Here is a 17208-nt window from a genome sequence, read left to right on the forward strand (position 1 = left end):
TGTAAAGGAGGAAAAGTTTGAGAACTCACAGTTTCAGAGGTCATAGTGCATAGACAACAGACTCCATTCCTCAGGGCTCAAAGTGAGGCAGGACATCATGGCAAAAGTGTGTGGCAGAGGGAACCCATTCACATGGTAATCTAGCAGCTGAGAGAGGGGTCTTCACTTGCCAGATATAAACACATACCCCAAAGCCACGCCCCAATTCCCCGCCTCTTCCAACCACACCCTGCCACTTCTGTTACCACTCAGTTAATCCCTATCAGGACATTAATTCACTGATTGGGTTAAGACTCTTAAAACCCAAACATTTCTCCTTTGAATCTTCTTACATTGTCTCACACATGAGCTTTCAGGGGCCACCACATCTAAAACTGGAAATATGAAGATCTTGTAAAAAAAAAAAAAAAAAAGGACAGAGTCAGGGGAACAAAAGGTGGGAAGGAGTGGGGAAAATGAAGAAAATTCTCATTTTTTATTATAAAGTTTTTGTTTTGTTAGTTGTAGATGGACATTAATACCTTTATTTTATTTATTTATCTTTATGTGGTTCTGAGGCCCCAACCCCGAGCCTCACGTGTACTATGCAAGCACTGTACCACTGAGCTACAACCCAACCCTATTTTGAAGTTTTAATGAGTGATAAAGCTTTAAGGATGGTCATGTATTCATGTGACACATTGGAAAAGGCAGTAAACTGAGAATTTGAAGAATTTACCTTCTTTCATTTTTACTGTTAGAAAGCTCTATGATCTTGGGAAGATCATTTAACCTCATTTTCTTGCTTATAAAATGAGTATGTAAGCATACCTGTGAGGTGGGGGATGGGCAGAACATATTAACACATTTACATAAAAGCTCTTGTTATAGGAGGAAGTTAAAGGGGAAATACATCTTGTCACCACAGAGGTTAAAATAAAGGTGCTTACTGTCAGATCATTTAAGTTTAAAAACTACTACAGAGAACTTTAGCCATCCCCAGACAAACTTACCCTATGAGCCTGTGACCCAGTTCAGATTCAAGGGGAGAAATCCTTGTTCAGGAAGGAAGGTATGATGATAGCAAAGCAGTCTGAAATTGTTTCCAGTTCCCTCTAAGAAGATCCCTGGAGGGTAATTCTGACCTTGCCTGGAGATCATAAAGGAGAGTGTTATCATGATGGGCTCTGGAACAGGAATGTGCATAAGAAGTGCGTTTTAGAACTGCCTCACTCCTTCCAGAAAGCTTCAGAGATTGCCTGAAACCTCAATTTGACTAGCAAGCTGTGTCTGTTATAATTGAGTCAGATGTTTAAGCATCATTTTTGTGATAAGTATTTCAGTATTTTAATTAGTCATATAAAAGGTTTTTTTAGTTGTTAATGGACCTTTATTCTATTTATTTATTTTTATGCATGCTGAGACTCAAACCCAGTGCCTTACACATGCTAGACAAACTGTCTACCACTGAGCCACAACCCCAGCCCCTAATTAGTCACATTTTAATTAACCCTAATTCATGACTGATTTTTCTCAGAATATCCTTCCACCTATTTGTACCTGAATCACCTGTTTTGAGAGTAAGTGGTTTTTCTTTTAATCCAGACTGTGAATTTTGGGTATCCTAAATACACTTCCAGGCTTTCTGAAATAGCTCCCCTGCTACCTGCAGATAGGCAAATTTAGGCCTACCCACTGTGAGGGCTCATCATGATCAAGCACAGCTGTGGAGTGGGAATTCTGCTTTTGGCAACTAGTGAGGTTTTGTGATAAGCCTACATCTCAAGCTCAGAGTGAAATGTGACCCAGGAGCCCAGGTGCCTATGTAGCTGTCCAGCTGCATGCCTCAGCTTCTCACAGGCTGGCCCTGTGCTCTTTGTCTCCACCTACTCACCTGGGTCCTTAACATCTTGCCTAGCTCTTGGCAGGCCCTTCTCACCAGGGATTCCTCCTCCACACACACATAGCTACGGCCTGGATTCTCCCAACCACACAACTTACAGTATTGTACTGTCTGGAGACTCCTGTTGCCTTGCCTAACACTTCAGGACAGACTTCCTGGCACTATTAAAGCCAGCCCAGATGAACCCAAGTTAATCACATCCGCATCAACACTGTGATTTGAACTGCTGGCCATCCCTGAGGGAGCCAGCCCATAGCCCAGTTATCTCCCTGGACATTTTGGGTTTCTTCCCATTGCAGACACCTGCTGGTAGCATGTCAGTAGGTACCAGTACCTAGGGAGGGTTCCAACTTCAGTCATGCCAGCATGCTCACAAATTCTAAAGGGACACAAAAGGAGGTTATTATGGAAAAAGAAGTCTTAACAATTCTTTGCCTTCACTGAGGATAAACTCAGAGGAAACTTTGAGTAATATAGGCACAAGTGCTTTAGTACTTTGACACAAATTATTTATTAGTAGACAAAGTGAAATAGTTTGCTCTCCTAAGTGGTACCCCCAGTTAAAATACAACTGTATTTACCTGCTGCAACAAAATATTTTTAAAATCACATAATTATTGCAGCTTGAGTCTAGCATCAGCAACCTAAAATATGGCCTTTAAAGCTAAATGCAGTCTTTATAAAGACTAATTAGCTGGAAAATTAGGAATGCTCAAGGATGAACAGTCCAGGTCTTTCATGGAGAGAGTATCCAGCTAATGGGAGGTCAGTAAGGCTCCAGTGACAGAAGGCATTCTTTGGCTGTCAACCAGACTGAATCCATTACACCTGCTAAATCTCTCTGGAGTCTGTTTCCTGCTAGGGACCACTAACTGACCAGTCATCCAGATGTGCCATGAGTGTTCCGACACCTATTTTGAAGAAATGTGGGTTTTTTATTACCTTACTGTAGCTGGAGGAAATTTCCATTCTCCTCCAGGGCCCTCTGTTCTTTGGGTGAGTGTGGTATTGCTGCTTAGAGATTTAAATTCACCAGCAACTTTCCCCCTCTTTGTGCAGTACTGACTCATTTTCCCCAGGCACTTGTTCCTATGCAGCTTGCTGTAGTCCCTTGATCTCTCTTGCCAAGTGACAGGAAGGCATTTGTGAAGTATTGGAAGCCTTTTACTGGAGTTTAATCCAGCTGTCCTTGTTTGGTATTTTGGCAAAAGAGTCCCACTCTGCATTTGTCCCATTATTTCTATTCCTGCCTTTCAAGTGGAACCAGGTTAGCAAATGACAGAAAATTAAATCCAGATCATCTGTGATAAGAAGTGTGTTTTTTTTTTTTTTTAGGACTACTTGATCATAAAGAATGCTCAGAATGAAAGTATGCAAATGCTTCTATTATCACACCTTCCAGTGGTACAGGCACTCTTGATTCTGAGGCAAGGCAAGAAAATTCTGGTTAGCTTTTTATTTATTTAATTTTTCTGTTTTAAATGAGCAAGAAGCTCACTGAAGCATAAAAGAAATTATGTCTTTAAAAGAGCCTGCCTTATAATCACCTATGTGCTTCACAGCCCAACAGAGATGATGAATAAATTTGCTTTGGCATCATAGTTTATAATTTACCCATGCACTTGCAATAGAAATGGTTGTCATGCTTATTAATTTCAGGAAACTTGTGATTTGGAAAAGATAAAGCCTGAAGCCAGACGATACTTGGAAAAGTCAGTTAAAATGGGAAAAAGGAACGGACTCCATCTTCCAGAACAAGTACAAAACGTAAGTCTATGTTTCTTTTTCTTATTGGGAACAAAATGAATAAATAAAATACAATAGAAACAAGGAAATAGGGAAGCAGTGGTTGTAATAAAATAACCCATAATCCAGATGCATTTACAATGTGTTTGGTATTCAGTGTTTTAAATCCTGTTAACCTCATGGTGACTGACAAACAACTAATTGTTTTTAAATTCTGTCCAAGTTTTATTTGTTTTATGTGTGTTAGGCTTATTTCCCCTGCTCTATTTTATATTCTTTTTTGGTTTGAGATCTTAATAGTCAGTTTATATGCTCTCCCCCTTGGACATATAGATACAGAGCACTGGTAATAAACTCCTTATTGATGGAGGGTTTTAAAACCAGCACTTTGTACTGGAGCACAGTGTGATTAATATGTGCCCGTTTTAGGAAGAGAGATTAGCTGCTGAAAAGTGCTTCTAAAACTTTTCTTTTGTCTAAGGCCAGTCCTTCCAGGTTCAGAACTAAACTTGGCTGCAGTTTTAACCTCATTTTTCTTATACAGGAAATATAATTCAGATTTATTTCCAGGTCAGTGTTCTAGAGAGCAGACCTGGAAATAAGTTTGAAAGAAATCCAACCCAAATGTCGTCATGGTAGATATAACTGAAGGCACCACTAAGACATGTACCCTTCTGCCACCTCAGTGCCCTTTGATCACCTTGTGTCCTCTTCATCCTCAGTAGAGGAGAAAGGGGATCAGTTGGCTTGCCTGACCCTTTGCCTTCCTGACCAGTCCTCAGTTCTGTATGGGGTATGAAAACTACAAGAGTACGGTGTGTTTAGTTGCAGCTAACAAAATCCCCTTTAAAACAATAGATGATATTAGTCATTTGTGTACCTGGAAGATGCAGAGGTAAATGGGCTTCATAGGTTAGTTGAATCTACATGAATAATGTTGCCATTGCCTCCTGATTTTTGTAATCTCTACCCTGTTTTCTTTAGTATCAGAGTTATCCAGAGACTGACTTCTTTTCATTACTAAAGTGGCTGAAAACTCCTTCATCCAGAAGGACATTGGGAAGCCCCCATAAAACCTTTCTTCATGTCTTGGTGACCCACAGTGGATCTTGAGCCTAATCTTCAATCCCTCTTCAGACACTGATGCTTCTCATCAATGCCACACTTCAAGAACTAGTGTGATTTAAGTAAATTCCATCATCCAGCATTGTCTAAAGAATAGGACATATTAATAAAATTATTTTATGTTTTTTCTTGTAAATTGCTTATCACTTCCTTGGATCTAGTACTTTTCTACAAATGTTAGTCAGAGGAACACCAGGCTTGGGTTATCTGAACAAGGCACTACTGCAAGGGAGATACAGTAATTACTTCACCTTTGTAGGCGATACACCCCTGGAACTTCAGATAGGATCAAAGTGGAAGTGGTGGAAGGGGAATTGGAAAGACAAAATATCCCAAGAAAAGCACTGAACAATATGTGTTAAGGCAGTAGTCTCAAAATTATTGTTCACTGGAATTACCTGCGGGGCTTGTTGAAACTCTAGTTATAGCACCGTTCTCCCAAGACTTAGCTTTTCAGTAGGTTTAATGTAGGATCTTGCATTTCTACAAGTTCCCAGTTGATGTATCGTTGTTAGAAGATTGGGACAGAGTAATACAGTTCTTCTTGTGTTTCCCTTCTTACTGCTTCATTTGATCTCCCACCTAATACTTTTAATGCAAATGTTAGGGTTTATAAGTCACCTTTGTTTGGAAATGCTCTGTAAAACTAAGATATTACCTTTCTTCCAAAGCAACCTTAGAATTAATTCCTCAGTACTTATCTGTTGGTTTGCTTCAGCACCAGATCCTGATTACTAAATTAAATGATTAAAATTGGAAAAGATCAGAAATATGTTTAATGGTAATGGGCTACTACTAGATTTGTTCATTCACCAAGGATCTATTTATTGTGTGTGCACAGTGTACCAGATGATACTTTTATTTTAACTTTTATTACAATTATTTAATCTGTTTAATTCTTCAAATTTACAAGTAATTTCTAATGCACCACCAAACTTGCCTTTCTGTTGGCACTGCACACAGGCACCCACAGGCAAAAGAGAAAAGACGGCCAGCACCTGCTTTCCCAAGCACATCTCAAAGAAAGTACTTCCTAAGGGTTAGATACCAAATCCAGTCTGCATATAAGAGTGAAATTTACTTGACCAATGGAGATAAAAATGAAAGTTTTTTGTTTGTTTTTTTTTTTACTGCTAATGCTATATATATTTTTCTGCATTTCAGGAAATCAAATCAATGAAGAAAAAAATGAGTGAGCTATGTATTGACTTTAACAAAAATCTCAATGAGGATGATACTTTCCTGGTATTTTCCAAAGCTGAACTTGGTAAAATTCTGTTATTTTTCTAGATCTAAGCATGTAATTTAGGCAAATAATGTCACCTCACAGTTTGCTATGCTTTCCAGATAGAAAACTTAAATCAGAGTTAAAAAAAATTCTTTAAAAAAAAAAATCCAGTACCTAGCCCCATCACCCCTCCTACAAAAACAACAGAAACAACAAAATTAGACTTCAGGCTAATAAGGATGTATACTATTTCTAGAGACAGTCCAGAGGATATTTTATAATTTTTCCCCATAATCTTTCTTAGTAATTTGTGCTGGTGTTTAACAGCCTTCAAAGCCCTGAATTTTTTTTCTACCTTGCAGTGTCCCCTGCATTGTCACTTAAATTAGTCTCTTAATCTGTTTTGGGTCTTCCTTGGCTTAATTTTTTTCTATTCTCCATGAAAACGCCATCTGCACAGGTGCACTGGAGCCTATTCATAGTTTGAATTACCATCTCATGAGCCACCTGGCCTCTCACCACTACCCCCATTCCAACAAAATCAAAATGATTTTATAGGGATTGTCATATTTTACTTGAATTTCAATTATTCCACCAAATTCCTAGAGCACTTAAAGGCACCATGCCAATACTAAATAAACTAGTAATGAGTGGAAAAAGTGATGTATGAGAAAATGATTTTTTGCAGGTGCTCTTCCTGATGATTTTATTGACAGTTTAGAAAAGACAGATGATGACAAGTATAAAATTACCTTAAAATATCCACACTATTTTCCTGTCATGAAGAAATGTTGTGTCCCCGAAACCAGAAGGAAGATGGAAATGGCTTTTAATACAAGATGCAAAGAGGTATTATAAATGTTTGTCTTTCTTTTGTTTTTAATATAAGATTTTAAGGAAATCTTTGTTTACCAATATTGAATTCAGCTCAGAGGCAATATTCCTATTTGTGAATGTATAGTGCCTTTAATTCCCCAGGCCTACAAGACCTTTAGGTTTGCCTCAGTGGAACCTTCTTTGTATGGCCACAGAATAAGCTGTTCTGGTAAAAATAGAATGGGTGACATAAACTAGAAGTTGTATTCCTCTCCCAAGTCAGCAGTCCAGGGCTAGTAAAATATATCTCCTTCCTTTTTTTTTTTTTTTTTTTTTTTTTTTAATTTTGGGCACGGTACTATTTATTTTTCTGTCGTGCTGAGGATCGAACCCAGGGCCTCACACATGCTAGGCAAGCACACTGCCACTGAACCACAACCCCAGCCCATCTCTCCTTCCTTAACAATTGACTTCCAATATCATTCCTAGAAATAATCATTCCCCAGCCTATTGGGAAGGTGGGAGAAAGAGAGTACAGGCTAGGACCTAGAAGTGACATACATCAACTCCTTTCACATCCCATTAATTCAGGTTTCATCCTGTAGCTATCTCTAGATGCACAGGAAGCTGAGATGTAATCTTTTGTTGACAACCATTTGTTCATCTTAGAGGGTTTTATTATTAAAAGGAAGTAGAAATGGATTCTTAGCCAACTAGTATGTTCCACCCTTGTCTGTTCCTGGTAACCACAAGTACCCTTTTTTTCATAGCACCATTTGTCAGTTCCCATCCAGTTATTGCCTTGAGCTCAGAGACCAAGATCTCTGTGTGACACAGTCCTCCCCAGTGATAGCTTCTCATGATCTAGCAGTCTATGAAAGGAAAGACATTTTATCTTCTGCCTTACCCCATCTGCATCCCAGTGGTAGAACAGGAACAGAATAATCGTGCTAAAAAAAAAGAGAGAGAGAGAAAAACCCTCCCATTTGGAAAAGAAAGAATGGTAAACATAGCAGACATAGCAGTTTTCAAAAACTGTGTGGCAACAATTAGGATTCCACGTTCTGGTGAAGTTCCTTGAATGTATTTGGGTCTGCCCTCTTCTTCCTTTATTAATGATACTCAGTGGTCTCAGGTTTTGCCTACAGGGAGTTCTTTCTTAAATATTATCTTCCATGAACATATCTTAGGGAACTGCTAGTTCCAGTATGAAGTGTGTGCTCGTGCCAATTTGAAGAGTTAGGGTTGCTTTAGGAGTCAAATAACCATAGGACTAAGCCAGTCTTACATCATCCTGGTAATAAAATTCCTTCAAAACTTCGTTTCTCATCTGTTTTCTTCCATAATAACTATACCAAATAGATTTTTGCTTTTGACCATAATTCCTGCCAGATCTTGCACGCTGACTTGTGTATTTTGTCCATCCCGCTTTTCTTCAATTTAATGGAATCTGTTTTGGAGCCTTTGGAAAAGCAACTTAAGGAAGGAAGTATTCTCAAATTAATCTGCAGTTCAGTCACTCCGAGTGACATTCTTTTCTTCTGATGTTAGAAACACAGAGCAATTGCTTTTCCAGCCATCTAAAACCCAGATGATAGACTACAGCAGAAACTTCCTTAGCAGAAACTTCCTTTCATTTTGGCAAATCGGACAGTACTCGAGCTCATCTCTCTCATGTGCTCTTTTCAAAAGCAACCTATACCAACAAATATGCCAACATTACTAGTTTTCCCAAACAGTTCCTTTGGAGCTAAGACCTAGTAGGTGCATGGCTTACCTTCTAAGTTACAGCAAACAACAGTTTTAACAAATGTTCTCTGTGATATAATAAGGACCACTAGCTTCCCAGCCGAGTGAATGGAAAAGCCTGTGCCCTCACCTTCCATTCTGATACATTTTTTCATTTTCTTATGGGAGCATCCTGTTCCTGCCACCAGTCTGTGTCAAGGTGCAGGCTAAGCAGCTTTACAGAAGTCAGTCAGAAGCACAGTGACTTAAATAAGATAAAAGTTATTTCTTCCCAGAAACTAAATTAGCGGTTACCAGGGAATGAAGAAGCAACCCTGAGGAGTTACTGTTAAGGTTACAGCATTTCTGTTTAAGGTAATGAGAAAGTTTTGGAAAGAGATAATGGTAATGGTTGCACAACAGAGTGAATATAATTAATGCTGCTAAATTGGAAATTGGACACTTAATAAATGGTTAAAATAGAATGAGGAGTGGTGGTACCAGCAACTAGGGAAAGCAGGAAGATCACAAGTTCAAGGCCAGCCTTGACAACTTGGTGAGACCCTGTTTGAAATAAAAAAGAAGAAGGGTTAGGAATGTAGCTCAGTGGTAAAGCAATCCCAGGTTCAATTCCCAGTACTAGAAAATAATTATATGTATATTTCTTTGTAAGCTACTGTCATCCTCAGTGTATGACTTCCAGAGCCCTTGTTGTTACCTTCCTTCCACAGCTAGCAAGGCAAGCATCTACCAAGAGATGACCCATCTGAGCATGATGGTGCATGCCTATAATCCCAGCTGCTCAAGAGACTGAGGCAAGAGGATAGCAAGTTCAAAGCCAGCCCAAATTTAGTGAGACCCTCAGCAACTTAGAAAGACCCTGTCTCAAAATAAAAAATAAAAAGGGCTTGGGGGTGTGGCATAGTGGTTAAGTACCCGTGGGTTCTGTCCTCACTACCCAAAAAACAAAAAAGAAGAGAGAGAGAGAGAACCTAGAAATTTCACTCATCATCTCATTTACATTCCATTGTCCCAGTAAGTTTTGCATGGCCACAAGCAGATTTAGGAAAGGTAGATGGGTAACCATGTGTTTATCAAAAACTCTGTTAATAAAAGGAAGAATGAGAGAATAGGTATTGGTAGAAATTTGACAATCTGAAGAAAAGATGTGGGGAAATGAAAAAGATGAAAGAAGAATTCAAACAAGTTAAGTTTATAATATGGAGAATTACACTATGTATATGTCTCTTATCCAAGGTTCGCCCTGGTTCTAAAATACTAATAATTATAACAGGTAACTATATAGTGTTTGCTCTTATCGCAGGCATTTTTCTAAGTTCTTCACATATATTCTTATTTAAATCTTCATGTTTACCTTATAATGAGTTGAGGAAAGTGAATGAGAAAGCTGAGCCTCAGAAAGGTTAAGGGATTTGCCCAAGGTCAAACAGCTAGTAAGTGGTGGAGCCAAATTTTGAACCCAGGTAGTGTGGCGTCAATGTGTGATCTTCCTAGAAACTGGTTCGTAAATAATTTGCTGATTTGATTATTGGAATTGGTTTTCTTGTAACATTTATTTCTAGGAAAATTACTTTTCCTTTTATTACAAAAAATCAATAAATGTCTAATAAAAATAAAATATAGAAAATATTTGTAGTATCTACTTGGGGGAAAAAAATCCCTGAAACATTTTTAAGTGTTGAGTTCTATCGTATGTTAGTCTGTTTGTAGTGCTATGACAAAATACCGCAAACTGAGAAATTTTAAAAAAGGAGAAATTTATCTTTTTAAAATTCTTGAGACCGAGAAGTCCAAGATCAAGATGTTGGCTTTAGTGTCTAGAAGGATCCTTCTTGCCACCTGCTCACATGGGAAAAGGGAAGAACACTGCTCTTCACATGGCAGAAGGACAACAATGGCCTACCCCCATTCCTTAACTCTTTCATTCCTTCAGCTCTTTTCACTAATCCTTTCATGAGGGTCGTACCCTCATGACTTTAGTCACTTTCAAAATGGCCCCACCTCTTCGTATCACAACACAGATTTTCGGTGTATGAATTTTAGGGGAACATGCAGATCATAGCATATGACAATAAGTGTATTTACAATTATTCTGCAGCCATCACTATCATCCATCCACAGAACTTTTTCATGCTCCCTGAGACTCTTTGTTCGTTAAACACTATTCCCCATTCTCCCCTAACCCCTGATGCTGACAACCGCCATTCTACTTTCTATGTCTTTGACTCTGACTACTTTAGGAACACCATATAAATGATATATATCTTTTTGTGAGTGGTATATTTCACTTAGCATAATATCCTAAAGGTTCATCCATGTTGTAGTGTGTATTAGAATGTCCATCCTTTTTAAGGCTGAATTATATTCCATTATGTTAAATGCCACATTCTGTTGATCTGTCAATGGACACTTGAATTGCTTCCATTGTTTGGTTATTATAAATGATGCTGCTGTAAGCGTGTTTAGAAATATCTCTTTTGAGTCTCTACTTTCAGTTCTTTTAGATATTTATTCAGAAGCGAAATTGTAGATCATATGGTAATTTTGTTTAATTTTATAAAGAATATATAAAGAATATCATTTTCCACAGCAGCTATACCACTTTATGTCCTCATCAGCAAAGCACAAGGTTTCCAATTTCTTTACATCCTTGTACATAAACATATAAATTTATGTATATGTGTACACATATATATACTTAATGTCACATGCTAGACATATAATAGCCATACCAATGCATATGAAGTTAAAATGGCAAATTTTTATGCTTTTTATAGTTTACCACAATAATGGTCTAAAAAATTTGACAGTTTTGCAAACCTGAAAATGTGAACAACTCTTCTTTTAGCACTTTGTGTCTAATTTTTCTCTTTTGGTTTTGTTCTGTTTTGTTGTTGTTTATTCCTAGGAAAACACCATAATTCTGCAGCAGCTACTGCCACTGCGGGCCCAAGTGGCCAAGCTACTCGGCTATAACACTCATGCTGACTTTGTCCTTGAAATGAATACCGCCAAGAGTACAAGCCACGTGACAGCCTTTCTCGGTCAGTCCTTCTTTTTTAAAAATTGGTTGTATGTTTTCCATTTCTTTCTTTTTTATTTCCCCCTGACATTTTGCTATCTTATGTCAATTTAGGACCTTGGAATCAAAATATGTCTTTGGGGATATCCAGTTTTTCATTCATTGAAGCAAAATTTATTCATTTATCACCTATTGTATTAGATAGTATACTCGTTCTAGGGTCTTCTCATAGTTTACATTACTGTTGTTCTTCTACCTTCATTCTATATTGCATTTTGTTTGGAATTTTACACTGATTACTCATATGACATCTAAACAGTGTTGTTAGCTCATTGCATTTATTCACTGCCACTAGGTGTTTAGTAGTTATAGCATGGCTATTTATGAATTTGCATGAAGTAACCTGACATATATGATATAAATGGAAACAGACATATATTTAAAAAATAAGCATTTTGTGCTCCAGAAACCATTTGTCAACATATGAAAGTAACGTAAAATAATATATATCAAAACTATTATCTGATAACTATATGCACATTCATTTTGTTTTTTCATAAATCCTGTATAAACCATGGCTGTTATATCCATGACATTTAGTCTCTGTGACTCTTACTTGCCCATCCTCTCAGTCTTAGTGTTCCCATTCCAACCGACACTGTTTTCTCTTTCATCTTAGTAAAAATGGTTGAATAATTCAGCCACAGTAAAGATAATAATTTTTTTGTAATTATCTCTAATCTGAGTTAACCAAAATATGATATCTTCTTTACTTTCCCCACTAAACCCATCAAACTTTATTCACCTTCAACATTTCAAAGTATTTTGTTTATTGTTTTGAAATCCTTTTATTAACTTAGTTTGAGAATGATTTGTTAAAATCAGTCATTAGTCCATACTTTACTTCACTGTTTCCACAATGACCATACTGTGATTTACTAATATATATTCTAGAATAGGTGTTCCACATATGATTATTGTATAATTTATTTGTGAGACATTTATGAAATAATTACCTAGTTTTAGGCATACCAGTTTATATCATACTAATTGGTAGGACTATAGAAAGAAATTGGACAAGTCCTTGCCTTGATGTCTTTCAACCTAGTGAACGTAACAGATGAGAACAGATAATTTCCATATAGTTCAATGCATGTTATACAAGAGGGTTGTTCAGGGACTTAACAGGTTTGTTGAGAAGCTTTCTTATGGTGGGACTACATATGCTGAAATTTCTCCTTCACACCTTCCTGATTAACTTAATTCCTTGGAAGTGGTTTTCCCTCTAATTTGAAATTGGCTTATTCTTTTTTAATATTTTTTTAGTTGTCAATGGACCTTTATTTTATTTATTTATATGAGGTGCTGAGTGGGCATGTGCTCTACCATTGAGCCACAATTCCAACCCCAAAATTGGCTCATTCTTAAGCGAATTGTCCTCTTGCTGCCTGCATTCATATATTCTCTCACAGGCCATGTTGGTTAGCTTTCTGTCACTGTGACAAAATACCTGAAAAAATCAACTTAAGGAAGGAAAGGTTTATCTGTTATTTCTGGGCCTGTGGAAAAGAAGAGCATCATGGTGAAAGGGTGTGGTGGAGCAAAGCTATTTACCTCATGGCAGCTGGAAAGAAAAGAAGGGGTCTGGGAGAGAAAGAGAGAACAAGCACAAAAGAGAACACATAAGAAAGGGGGCTGAGGACAAAATATGTCCTTCAAAAGCCTGCCCCCAGAGACCTATTTCCTCCAGTTAGGCCCCGCCTCCTAAAGGTTGTGCCACCACCTCCTTATAGGGCCACAGGCTAGCATATAAGCCTTTAGCACATGGCCTTTGGGGGACATTTCAGATCCAAAACTTAACAGGCCTAATCAAAACTATATCTCTTGTGTCCCCCGTGAGTTTCCTCCTTTTTCTTCATGGCATTTCTCAGACTCCTGCCTCCATCTCACATTGTGGGGCAACCTCTGAATTCCCATGTCCCTTGCAGATCCAAGCATACGTATATCTTAACATATGCAGCAAACTGAAAAATAAATACAGAAGAGCATACTCATTCAGCCAAATAAAAAGCAAATTAAGTAGTTCAAAGGTGAAGACAGTAAATGAAGCATGCTGCCCAGAAGTTTCTCCAGCTAAAATGTAGAATTGCTGTATCTAAATCATCCTCCTTCATAGGAATGGGTCAATGAGAAACTAAACCCATGGCCATCAGATGTGTTGAGCAATTTTTAGATAATACTGACCACAGGTCACATCTGATTTGTTTCCCTTGGCTTTCTTAAAAGCTTAACTTCATTGAAGAATAATCATGCACATGAGTTTTGTTTCACTATTACTCTGCTCCCTGAATTACAGCATCCTTGAGTTAGAGTTCTTTGAGGTAAATCTCACTTTTGTTGATGCTCTAAGGAAGTCACAGGTTTTGGTGGTGCTCAAGGGAAAGGCAAAGTCATTAATCACCCTGAGGAGGAAAATCTGTTGTCATAATAGAGCTTGCTTTCCTCCCTCACTCATTTGCTCTTTCCTGCTGATTTCTCATGTTTAGCACTATACTAACCCATTGGCAGTATGGATGAATGGGTTTGTTTGCTCCAGAGAGTCATAGACCACTAACTTTTTCCATTCCTTCACAGATGACTTGAGCCATAAATTAAAACCCCTGGGTGAGGCAGAAAGAGAGTTTATTTTGAATTTGAAGAAAAAAGAATGTGAAGAGAGAGGTTTTGAATACGATGGAAAAATCAATGCCTGGGATCTACACTATTACATGACTCAGACAGAAGAACTCAAGTATTCCATAGACCAAGAGTCCCTCAAGGAGTACTTCCCCATCGATGTGGTCACTGAAGGCTTGCTGAACATCTACCAGGAGTTGTTGGGACTTTCCTTTGAGCAAGTGGCAGATGCTCATGTTTGGAATAAAAGTGTTACACTTTACACTGTGAAGGATAAAGCTACAGGAGAAGTGTTGGGACAGTTCTACTTGGACCTCTATCCAAGGTACTGAGGATCATATTGCTGGAAGGGACTTTAAGGATTCAGCCACTACTCAGTTTAGGGTTCCTCCCTTCCACATTTCCCATGTATGATTCTTAGTGGAGGTGTTAAAAATGTGGGTTCTGAAGCCATAATGTTCTGGCTTCATCATTTACTGGACAAGTAACTTAATTTTTCTGTGCTTCAGTTTTCTTACCTATATTATAAATCCTATAAAATGGGAATCCTTATAACATCTGCTTTGTAGGGTTATTGTAAAAATCTAGTTGATTAGTTACCTCTAAAGCATTTAGAAGTCTTCCCAGCGTATAGCAAGAACGTTTATAAATATTAGGTGCTATCATCATCATCATCTACTGTGGCCACTGCATTTATTTATTTATTTTTTAATACTTTTAGCTGTGGATGAACACAATATCTTTATTTATTTTGTTATGTGGTGCTGAGAATCGAACCCAGTGCCTCACACATGCTAGGCAAGTGCTGTACCACTGAGCCACAACCCCAGCCCAACTGCATTTATTGAATTTAAAATCTACCCCAAAGATGTTTATTATTCAGGTAATCTGTCTGCCAGTCCACTTAAATCTATGACCATTCCCTTCAGTCTGGCCAGGAGGCAACACAAAAGTAGGAATAGCAAAATCTTTGTAGTCAGGTAAACTTGAGTGTTTTGTTGTTTTGTTTTGTTTTGTTTTGTTTTGTTTTTTGATATAATAAAATTTTATTTTTCCAAATGTACAATTGATTGGACCTGTTCATGCATCTTCACCAGCAGCTGGGGCATCTCCACCCTTGGTATTTCTGATGTAAATTTCTTGAGCTCTGTGCTTGGAAACCAGTTTGATAAGTCCTTTACTGAGGAGCTCCTGAAGGACTGCCCTGGCTAGGGAACCTTGAATCTTGAGTCTCTCAGAGACCACAGCTGGGGTTATAAGCTTATAGTTGAGAACTTCCTTACAGAGTTTGTCGTAAGTAGCTTTGTCAAATAAGATTAGATTGTTGAGCTTGTCCTGAACTTTTCCTTTGGACCATTTCTTCCTTTTGACTTTGCCCCCAGATTTGTTCACTGGGTCCTTGTCTTTCTTGGCTGACTTTCTGGCATCTTTCTTCTTCTTGTCATCCTTGGGTAGCATCACGAAGACTGGAGAGCAGCAGCAAGTACTGCAGCCTCATCAAGATGTTGGACAAAAAAACTAAACTTGAGTTTGAATGCTTGAGTGACATAATTTCTTTGACACTGTTTGCTTCTAATAGAGAACTGAAAATCCCTTTACAGGACTGTTGGTGCATTAAAGACTACATATGCAAATTGCCCCAGCCCTGCCGTCAATCAGTGATAAGAATATAAAACATTATCATCATTTCTGAAACATGGGTAAATGGACTCCACAATGTTCCATCAGACACAAAGGTTTTGGATCTCTTTCTTCCTAGGCGTGTTTATAAAACAAAGCCAACATGTCACAGTGAATAATTCATTTTACTAAATAGTCCAAAGGAAATTATGGCATCCCTCTAGTTCACTAACCTATAAGTTTATAGTTCACTGACTTTGGGTGCTGGGAAGATGGCTGGGTACCTGTGCCATCCAGTTGACAAGTAAAGGAATCCTTTAGCGCCTCCATTATCCCAGAGCTTTATGGGCTTACTTTCACTTATGATGTGGCCTAAAAATAAAGCCATGGCAAATGTAGATGGGTCCACTTTTAATTAGAAAGTGTCCAGGTACAGTTTTAAGTCAAGAATTCTTTGGTAAATCTCCAACATTGGAATCTCCTATAACTGTCCCCATAGTCATCCTGTTGTCTAAGATAGAACATGTGTGTTGTAAGTTCCAAGTAGGGGAGATTTTTCTAGATCTCTTTCCCATTATTTCTAGTTAGGTTTTGTTATGGTTGGAAGATATACTTTGTATCTATTCAGTTCCTTTAAACTCCTATGATTTATCTTATGGCCAGCTTTGGTACATGTTTCATATGCACTTGAAAAGAATGTTTATTTTGGTATTGTTAGGTTGAGTGACCTTTAAATATCAGCTAGGTAAAATTTATCAATAGTGTTGTTCAGATCTGCATCCTGATTTATTTGTCTGCCTATTACTGAAAGAAAGGTGAAGTCTCTATCATTGCAGATTTGTCTGTTTCTCCTTCAGTTCTATCAGTTTTTTGCTTCATATATTTTAAAACTTTGTTTTTAAGATGGTTATATCTTCTTAGAATTTGATTCCTTTATCATAACATATTGCGCCTTGTTGTCTTGAGTAATAGTCCTTGTTCATATGTCTACTTTGTACTTAAAGTTGGCCTCTTATAGATAATATATAGTTAGAGCTTGCTTTGTGTGTGTGTATGGTGCTGGGGATTGAACCCAGGGCCTTGCTCATGCTGGACAAGTTCTTTACCACTGAGCTATACCCCAATCACTCTTTTTTTCCGTATTTTTTAATTGATGCATTATAGTTGTACGTAATGGTAGGGTTTGTTGTTACATGTTTGTACATGCACACAATATGACAATATAATTTGACCAGTATAATTCCCCAGCATTTCCCCTTTCCCTCTCCCCTGCCCTCCCTTTAGTCCCTTTCCTCTACTCTACTGATCTCCCTTCAATTTACATGACCTTTTTAAATTTTACTT

The 17208-nt window shown here is 37.9% G+C and overlaps 2 protein-coding genes across 2 annotated transcripts in view; one reads left to right on the forward strand and one right to left on the reverse strand.

Moving 5' to 3' along the window:
* The window catches only part of Nln (neurolysin), a 104070-nt gene that overhangs the window by 52951 nt on the left and 33911 nt on the right, over positions 1 to 17208 (forward strand). The window contains exons 4-8 of the mRNA XM_047556584.1: positions 3542 to 3649; positions 5918 to 6020; positions 6670 to 6830; positions 11455 to 11590; positions 14203 to 14569. Of these exons, the coding sequence (XP_047412540.1) occupies positions 3542 to 3649; positions 5918 to 6020; positions 6670 to 6830; positions 11455 to 11590; positions 14203 to 14569 (875 nt within the window). The remainder of the gene's footprint in view (positions 1 to 3541; positions 3650 to 5917; positions 6021 to 6669; positions 6831 to 11454; positions 11591 to 14202; positions 14570 to 17208) is intronic.
* LOC124987378 (40S ribosomal protein S25-like) lies at positions 15281 to 15702 on the reverse strand. Its single transcript, XM_047556594.1, has one exon. The coding sequence runs from the start codon at positions 15700 to 15702 to the stop codon at positions 15325 to 15327; it is 378 nt and encodes a 125-aa protein (XP_047412550.1). The 3' UTR covers positions 15281 to 15324.

Source organism: Sciurus carolinensis, chromosome 6, assembly GCF_902686445.1.
Source record: "Sciurus carolinensis chromosome 6, mSciCar1.2, whole genome shotgun sequence".
Lineage (NCBI taxonomy): Eukaryota > Metazoa > Chordata > Mammalia > Rodentia > Sciuridae > Sciurus > Sciurus carolinensis.